We start from the raw sequence: 9,236 nt of genomic DNA, 5'->3' as shown, positions 1-9,236 counted from the left end.
GCTTTTTTTAGAAGGGGTTGCGAGAAGGCTGAGGTGGGGAGGAGGGGGGGAAGTGGGAATCCCTGCACCTCCTCAGGACAGGAGATGGTACGGAGAGAGAAGGGCTGGCTCTGCAACCCTTGTCTGTCCCCATAGCGGAGGAGGGAGGAGAGGGAAGAGGCTGCTGGCATCCATCCGCCCTCTCAAAATGTGAGGCTTGGGAGTTCCTCCCACTCACTTGTCCCTGACTCCAGGCCCTGCGCAGAGGGGACCCGGGGATTCTCTCGTTTTCCCCACCCCCACGGCCGGGAAAAAATCCGTGCCTTTCTCCAAGCATCCCCCTGCGCCCTCGGGGCTTACGGGACTCCCCCAGCCCCCAGAAACCGCCGGAAGAGGGAATCCTCCCACCGAAAGAAACCGGGGTCGTTCACGACGCCCACCTCACGGCCAAGTGACCCCGTAGATGTTGGCAGAGCAGACCCTCAGGGAGGTATCTGCAATCCCCAAGACCCTCGGTGACTAGCTAAGGCCTCCGTTCGAGATTCATTTGGCACCCACGACCCCCACCTATTGTTGAGTGGCTTCGGATGACATCGGAAACAACCCTGGTGAAGGCCGAAGCAATTCTTCCTTCTCCCCAGTGCCACAGATTACCTGGGGGGGGAGGTGCGGGGGGAGGAGATGGTGGAGGTGTGTAGAAAGACCGACTGTAGTTTTCGGGAAGTGGACAAGTTCAGTGGTGGTCCCTCTGGCGTCAGAGGCATTCCTTGCCTACCTTGCAAGGTGCCGTCAATTGGCTTCTTACCTAGAGGCAGTTGGCTGGGGGTGGGGTAGGGGTGGCAGAGAGGATATCTACAACTTAATAGCAGTTTGATGCCCCGCCCCTCGACTCCTACCCGACTTCACCATTCTACAGTTGCAGACCCTTGCACAGACCAGCAGCCTCTCGGATTCTCAGCAAAGAGCGCAGCTTGCCCTAGTAACCCCAATGCGCCTGGGAGTGTATAATTCGGGGCTCAGGATGTAAAGGAAGAGTATTGAGGCTATATTAATTAGGGAAGTTCCTGGAATTCTGGATGGAAAATACCTGGGGCGGGGGGCGGCTCTGTAGCTACAAATGGACTCCTCCTCCCCCAAGTCCTCTTCTGGACTGGGGGCACACCAAGTGGGCGGGGTCAGGAGGAGGGCTACTGGGGATGAGAAGCTTTTTTTCATTAGTCTTGGGGGATACAAAAGAGACCAACGCCTGTTTACTCGGGTTTCTCCTCGCGAGCAATTTTAAAAAGCTCTTCAGACAAACTCTACCCCTTTACCGACCCCCGATCCTGTTAAACACCACCCACCACCACCGACCTGAATAACACCGCGCTTTGGGAGCGCCTGCGCGTGGGAAACACACACGCACACACATACACACACACACACGCACACATACACGCATACGCACGCACACACGTGCTCCAGCTTTTTCAAAAATGAAGCGCTTTGCGTGTCCCCTCCTCTCTGCTTCACCTTCCCCTCCCCTTCTCTCTTGGGGCCCATCCTACAAATCCAACCCTGACTCTCCAAAGAAAAGGCTTCGCACTTTTTCCTGGGATTTGGATAACTTGGAATGACCCTCTTCCCTCTCCCTTCCCCTTTTCTTTTCTCCCCTCCTTTTTCCCCCTCTTCTCTCTCCTTCTTCCTCTCTTCAGTCCATCTCTCCACCTCCTCTCCTGTTCTCTTTTGCTGTCTTTCTCCTCCTTTCTCGCCTCTTCATCTCCCCCCTCCCATTTTCCCTTCTATTCCGCTCCTCTGCACTCAATTAAATTCAGCACACTTATAAGCACCTACTAAGTGCGTAGATACAAAAATGAAAAAATGTAACATTGGCCCTTGCTTTCCTCTCCCTTACAATTCTCCTTTTTTCTCTCCTTCCCCCCTTTCCCTAGTCTGTCTATCCTTCTCCCTTCCTTTTCCCTCCGCTTCTCTTCCTCCCTCCTCTCCTCTTCTCGATTCTCTCTCTCTTTCTTTTCTTTTCTTTTCTTTTCAGCTAACTGGAACCGCGAGCGATGCGAGCCGCTGCAACACTGGCTGCAGCGGCTTCCTGCTTTCTAATGTTCCATTGTGAGGAGCTTCCATTGTGACGTCGCGCCCCTTCGGCAGGGCTTTGTCTGTCCATATATGGGCAGCTACGTCACGGAGCTTTCCCGGGCTCGGATAAATAGGCTGGTGGAGTTCCTGGCTGGGAGCATTTGGCAGCAGTGAGCTTGCTAAGAAGCGGTGTGGCTGCTGTGCTGGCGGCGGCGGCGGCTGTGGCGGTGGCGGGGTGGTGGCGCTGGTGGAGTGTGTGGGGGGTCCCAGGAAAGCAGGCACGCGTGTGTGTGTGTGAGATCAGTAAAGGGGCAGCCTCAACACCTGCAAGCCAGGGCCCCCCTCCCGCCCCCCCCACCCACCGCACACACCCCCACCCCCACCCCATACAGCGCCTAGCCTCACACCACAGCGCCCAAGGGCGCACAGAGGGCTGCAACCCCCTTTCCCTCCCTCCCCCCCCTCTTCCACCCACACCCCCCAAAAAGGGCTCTCCGTCCCTCAGGCCCGCCCCCCTCCCCCTTTCCCTCCCCCCTCCCCCCCGAACTTTTCCTCTCGCATGCTTTTCCCCCGCACCACGGATCGCCTCTCGGATGCCGCTTCCCGGAGAGCTTGCTAAGAGGCGATCGGCGGCGGTGGCGGTGGCGGCGGCAGCTCGGGAGTGCTATGACCGGCAACTCGCCGAGAAGCTGCCGGTGACCATGAGCATTTGGCTAAACCAACTGCCTGACAATCTGTACCCCGAGGAGATCCCCAGCTCTCTCAACCTCTCTCCGGCAGCAGCGGACGCGGTGGCTCATTACAACCAGATGGCTACAGGTAAGGAGGAAGGAAGAAGAAGGGAGAGGAGAGGAGGGAGGGATGGAGGGAGGGGGGCGCGCTGGGAATTTTCCGGGGGGCGAGTTGCTTTTCCCCACCCACCCCTCCCGCCTCCCGGGCTGCGGGGAGGCTCCCTTGGAGACGCCGCGGTAAAGGCTCCGGTTATCCCGGGTGGGGTGCCGCCGCTGATGGAGTAGGTGCTAGTGGCTCCACAGCTCGCTCCCCATGCAGTGGCCCGATCTTCAGGCTCAACGCTAGGCGTGGCGACTCCCCCTTCCTCTTTCTACGGGTGCATGTAGGGGGGGGGGTCTTTGCCTTTTTCCTCTATAAGATCGGCCTTTCCGCCCTCCCCCCGGGAATGGAGCCAGTGCGATGAGTCCCACCCGGTAGGGAGAGGCACTGCGACGCTGCCTTTCAGGGCATTTACCGGAGAGAAACTGGGTGTGGGTACGGCCGGGGTGGGGGTGTGGGTCTGCGGGGGCAGGGTTGAGGGACCGATCCGATCCCGTGCCTGGGGACCCCTGATGGGGACAAGGGAGGTAGAGAAGGGATGTCTGTCTCCCGAGAGGGAAAATGCCTGGCCAAGTTGCCCTCATCCTTTCTCCCCAGCTCGTTCTCGTTTCCCACCCCACCCCCTCCACTGAGAGCCCGGAGCCTCTCCAGCCCCAAGGAGGAGTGGGGGCGGGGGAGAAGGAACAGTAAGGGGGAGCTAGCTCTCGGTATTCAGCGTCCCTCTAGACCCACCGGCGTCCCCCTCTTTGCTTTAGGGACAAAGCATCCAGTAGTACTGGGGGGTTGCTGCTTGCCTCTTTCCCACCGATCCTAAGGGCATAAGGGAGGGGTCTCGCTGGGGTAAGGGCCTTGAGAGAATCGGCTGAGTTTGTTGGGGTTGAGGGAGAGAGACCCACTGCGCTCCTGCTTCTGAATCTACCTGTAGCTACAGCTAGCTACCTGCCTGCCCCTCCTTGGGGGAAACAATAAACCTGCATGTGTGTGTGCGCGTTATGCGCGAGGGTGCGCGCGCGTGTGTTGTACGCGTGTGTGTGTGTGTGTGTGTGTGGTGTGTGTGGGTGTGTGTTGCATATACTCCACAACCCCGAGCCATAGTACGTATTTTGCTATATCCCAGGTTGCGCCGGTAGATCGGCACCGCCCGTTCGCGCCAGGGCGCGCGTTGCTTCTTGCCCCATTAGCTCGCTTGCTCTCCTTGGCACCCCACCCTCGCTCGGCACCTGGGCACGGGTCTGGGCCCCTGGGCCCGCTTTGCGCGGCGCTGGCGCTCGGATTCACTCACCCCTCCCCTCTCTCCCTCCCCCCTCTCCACAGAGAATGTGATGGACATCGGTCTGGCGAACGAGAAACCCAACCAAGAACTCTCTTACTCCGGCTCCTTCCAGCCCGCTCCGGGCAACAAGACGGTGACCTACTTGGGGAAGTTCGCCTTCGACTCCCCCTCCAACTGGTGTCAGGACAACATCATCAGCCTCATGAGCGCCGGCATCCTAGGGGTGCCCCCAGCCTCTGGGGCGCTCAGTACACAGACCTCTACCGCCAGCATGGTGCAGCCGCAGGGCGAGGTGGAACCCATGTACCCGGCATTGCCCCCTTACTCCAACTGCAGCGACCTCTATTCTGAGCCCGTGTCTTTCCATGACCCTCAGGGCAACCCCGGGCTCGCCTATTCCCCCCAGGATTACCAGTCGGCCAAGCCCGGTTTGGACAGTAACCTTTTCCCCATGATCCCCGACTACAACCTGTACCACCACCCGGGTGAGATGGGATCCGTCACGGAGCACAAGCCCTTCCAGAGCATGGATCCCATCCGGGTCAACCCGCCCCCCATCACCCCCCTGGAGACCATCAAGGCTTTCAAGGACAAACAGATCCACCCCGGCTTCGGCAGCTTGCCCCAGCCGCCGCTCACTCTCAAGCCCATCAGGCCCCGCAAGTACCCCAACCGACCCAGCAAGACCCCGCTCCACGAACGACCCCACGCGTGTCCGGCCGAAGGCTGCGACCGCCGCTTCAGCCGCTCGGACGAGCTGACCCGGCACCTGCGTATCCACACTGGCCACAAGCCCTTCCAGTGCCGGATCTGCATGCGCAGTTTCAGCCGCAGCGACCACCTCACCACCCACATCCGCACTCACACGGGCGAGAAGCCCTTCGCCTGCGAGTTCTGCGGGCGCAAGTTCGCGCGCAGCGACGAGCGCAAGCGCCACGCCAAAATCCACCTCAAACAGAAGGAGAAGAAGGCAGAGAAAGGGGGAGCGGCCTCCGCCTCCTCGGCGCCCCCTGTATCTCTGGCTCCCGTCGTCACCACCTGCGCCTGAGGACCTGGCTCCGGCTCCAGACCCCACTTTTCCCCTCCAGTGCCTCCCCGTTGCTGCCTTGAAAGCAATGGGGCACCCCGCCGCGGAGGCGCAGGGGCCGCGCCCTGGCCTCTCCCTGGACGCACGGCCCCCAACTCCCCTGTGATGCTTCCTACCCACCCCTTCGGCACTAGCCTAGAAGTCGGGGTCCAGATGGGGGAACCCTCCCCCTCGCCGCCGCCCTTCACTGGGTAGGGGGGTGTGGAAAGGTGGCGTCTAGCCCGCTTTGTTCAACTCGGATCGCCTTGATCCACAGGGGGCAGGTGGGACTCACCAGGGACCTTACGAAGACTTGTGGGTGGGGTGAGGAGCTTAGTCCGACCCTTGCACACCCCACCGCCCTCCGTCTCCACCTCCCCCGCCCCCCATCTTGGAGACGGGGGGTGGGAGGGGGGGAGATGAGGAGCGCACCAAAGCGCAGTGCTTGCTGCCCGCCGTGTGCGCGCCTGCGTGCGCGTGTATGTGTGTGTGTGTGTGTGTGTGTGCGTGTGTGTGTGTTATGTATGTATGTTTGTGACTGAGCTCTCAACTGGGCTGTTTTACCACCCTCCCCTTGAAAAACTCCCCTTCCCACACCCGGTCCCCAGGCCTCTTGGAGGAGAACCAGAGCAAATGCTGGCATTGGGGGTCGGCCCGCGGGGCGGGACGAGGTGGGCTTTCTTTCGTCTGATGAGAAATCCTCTTTCTTAGAGAAATGCCTCGGATGCCGCCGCCTCAGGGTCTCCTTTGGAGGTTCCTGCCTGGGTCCTCTAACCTCTTCCTTCCATGGCCCTCAGGGCGCTTACTCTCTCACCTGCCTGGAGAAGGGGACGGCCATGACTGAGCCTGCTTTTTTTCCTTAAATTCTTCTTTTTATTCTTTCCACGTATTTTTCCCTCCTCCCTTTGCTTTTTTTTTTCCTTAAGAAACTGACTTTTCATCAGATTCTTCTCCCCTTCCTTCTCTTCTCAGCCCCACCCCCACTTTCCCCTTCTCAAACCAACCTTCTCCAGAAAAAGCGAGGCCCACCCAACTTCCAACTTGAGCTGGCCTAGCAACCCCCTTCTCCCTGCCCCGAGTGCGGTTGTATTTTTGTTTCTCACATACAGAGAAAAGTCACATATTCCACCTCTCCTCACGGAAGAGAGAGATGGCCCTTTTTTTTTTGTCCTAGTCATCACAAAAAAAAGCGGTACAACAAATTGAACTTAAATATATGTGTGTATGTGTGAAAACACACACAGAGTATTCCCTTAGCCGGATAATATCACTACGGTACTTGGTTATCTGGTGCAGTGCACGTAGATAATCTTTAAATATACAGCTTTAAATGTTTTATTTTTGGAAGAAATGCTAACTGCGGAGGAGATTATATATACATATATATAATATATATACATAACTAGTATGTATATGTGTGTGTTTATATCCAAACTTTCCTCAAAGGAAGATGGGGATTTTTGCATTGACCTCTATTGCTGGATGATCTTCCCATACCCAAACCTTAACCTCTCTCTTCTCCCCCTCCCTCAACTCTTTCTTCCTGCCCTAACTTGAACCCGAACCCAAACCCCAAAGCAGCTCTGAATGTGTTATGGTGGCTCATTTGAAGTGGAAATAGAGGGGAAGTTGCTCTCCCCAGCAGCTTCCAGCACAGGTATGATTGAATGTACCTATTAGATTTATTTCTCCTGTGGTTAGGAAGCTGCTGAGAGAGGGTGTATAGGTCTGGAGTTTACAGTGTGGGTCTGCTTTTAAAGTCACTTTATGCATTACCCACCTCTCTTTTTTCTTAAAGAAGAAAAAAAGCACCTTTTCGGTGGTGGATAAAATAATACTAAAGGACTTGAGACAGAAGGAAATGGAAAGGCAAAGGGTTGTAAAATTTCAGGGGAGTTTTTACCTTTTCCTAACTCCTAAGAGGAGAGAAAAGGTCTGGGAAAGGCCCACATTTTTTTCAGCTGAAGGGTAAAATCTTTCTTTGCAGAGACAGTATTTTGCTGAATACTTTTTATAATGTGATAATTATTAAAAAAAAAAAAACCAAAATTTTTGGTCACTTCAAAGCTGGAAGGAAGAATCGGATATCCCTTAATATTTTTTTCTTGCTCCTTCTGGTATATGCATGTCACTGCATGACAGCTCTGAGTTTTTTTTTTTGTTTTGTTTTAATAAAACTGTGCTCAGACATTTAAGCTAAAACTAAGAGGAAAAAAAAACTTTGTTGCCAAAAGGTTGTGCTACCCAGGTTTTTATGTCTGCATGTAAAAACAAAACAACTAGAAAATGCACTCTTAACTTATGTGAACTGAGAGGAACAAAACAAAAATCAGGTTTTAAACAGGAAAACCTAAGGGGAATGATATTTTTTGAAAGACTTTTGTATAAAGTTGAGTACTTAGAAAAAGACAAACCAGATGTAATATATTTTGTGGATGTTTTTATTTCTTGGATTTATAGTACCTTATACTAAGGTAACCCAAAGTATGCTTGATATTGTGAAAAGGTGAAATTCTTCACCAGCATTTCATTTGCTCATTTGTCACATTGTAATGCCAATATGATATAGTTAATGCAAACAGCATTTTAAAAAAACCAGAATATTGAAATGGTGTAACGTTGTACCATTTGCACTGTGAGCAAATGCTAATACAGTAAATATATTGTGTTTGCTGACAATCAACTGGGCTGTAAATTTCATTTTGTGTTTGGGTCTTTTATTGTATAGAGCGTGTTTATTATTTTTTTTCTTGCCTTGGTTGGTTTGTTTTGATTGATTTGGTTTCTGGTCTTACTTCCCATACTCAGAAAACCTTCACAGAGAGAATGTGAAGTGGGAAGGACGCGAATTCTGTCTGGGTTCTGGTGCTGTTTGGAATCTGGGTTTAGAGGGTTTTGGTGGCTGTTGGTTTGGGGGTGGTTGGTTTTTAGCATTAGTTGGTTTGAGTGCTGCTTTGCCAGGACACCTTCAGTCTATCCAGAGGTGAGAACCACAAAGAAGCACTCATGGATGCGTTCTTGGCAAAGAGTTGACAGTTGGAATTTGTACTGCCCTCATCCCTGTTGCCCCCTGGGTTTCTACTAATCAGTAACCACAGAGAAAACCCCTCTTGGTTTATGGAATCTTGCTGAGATGGCCAGGGGGAATGGAGAAAAGAGAACAGGACCTTGAAGATTCTCTGCAGCCATGTTGAAACTCTCTCTCTTGCTTGAAGCTTTGTGAATACAGAAAATGGGAGGATTGCTTTGCCTACAGCATGATCGAAGACTTGGGAAGGATAGATTGGTGCCCAGGGCTGTCAAGTGTGCTGATGGGTAGTTTGGAAACTGCCTTGGCAGCTACAAAAGGTGAAGGTGAGCAGGGATATGAAGAGTAGAGCTAAATGCAGCAGCCCTAATCCTACTAGCACAGGAGCTTTGTTTCAGTCTCACTTGGAGCTGACTGTCTGGTTTGAAGGTGGCTTTGGCGTTTGGAAAATTTTCATATGGACTAACCAACGAAGGGCACAGAAGGTGCTCTTTTATGTTTGGCTTTTGTTTTCTGCTGAAATACAAATCCGACATCTGCTTTTTTTCCATTAAAGTAAGGAGTGGGGAGGAAAGGGAGAAGGGGCAAAGACGGACAAAAGATTTGTCTTTAGGTCTGTCTTTGCATATTGGCTCCCTTCGTTTCATGACTTCGGTATTCCATCTCTCTCTCTCTCTCTTTCTCTCTCTCTCTCTCTCTCTCTCTCTCTCTCTCTCTCTCACTCACTCACACACACACACACACACACACACACATTTCTCTCACCTTAAATTTCCTAACAGACACCCCCATCCTCTTCTCAATCAGTGTATTTGTTAGGTTAGATGATTTCCCCTTATCTCCAGCTAAGCCAGCACAGAAATATGTTACCCACACCCAGCTACCCAACTCCTTTCCTCACTTTAGCTATCTCCATATCTCCCATTCTTCTCTTTATCACTTTTTGCACCTAGGGTAGTATGAAGCTTATTGCTAGAGAGTCATAT

At 53.4% G+C, this 9,236-nt stretch overlaps 1 protein-coding gene across 1 annotated transcript; it reads left to right on the top strand.

Annotated features, from left to right (window-relative positions):
• Window positions 1-2,599: 2,599 nt before the first annotated feature.
• On the top strand, window positions 2,600-7,905 carry EGR3 (early growth response 3). Its single transcript, XM_043989285.1, has 2 exons — window positions 2,600-2,871; window positions 4,198-7,905. Exons 1-2 carry the CDS (start codon window positions 2,646-2,648, stop codon window positions 5,202-5,204), a joined length of 1,233 nt encoding a protein of 410 aa, XP_043845220.1. The 5' UTR covers window positions 2,600-2,645; the 3' UTR covers window positions 5,205-7,905.
• Window positions 7,906-9,236: the final 1,331 nt, after the last annotated feature.

The sequence above is a fragment of the Dromiciops gliroides genome, chromosome 2 (genome assembly GCF_019393635.1).
Source record: "Dromiciops gliroides isolate mDroGli1 chromosome 2, mDroGli1.pri, whole genome shotgun sequence".
In the NCBI taxonomy this organism is placed as follows: Eukaryota; Metazoa; Chordata; class Mammalia; order Microbiotheria; family Microbiotheriidae; genus Dromiciops; species Dromiciops gliroides.
Note: the sequence above shows the minus strand (reverse complement) of the source record. Positions and strands in the feature narration are given on the sequence as shown.

What these genes read in the sequence shown, in the direction of transcription:
- EGR3 (XM_043989285.1), top strand. Translation starts at nt 2,646, where the DNA reads ATGCCGCTTCCCGGAGAGCTTGCTAAGAGGCGATCGGCGGCGGTGGCG. An exon ending in TTACAACCAGATGGCTACAG is followed by an intron (nt 2,872 to 4,197) that starts GTAAGGAGGAAG and finishes CCCTCTCCACAG; the next exon opens with AGAATGTGATGGACATCGGT.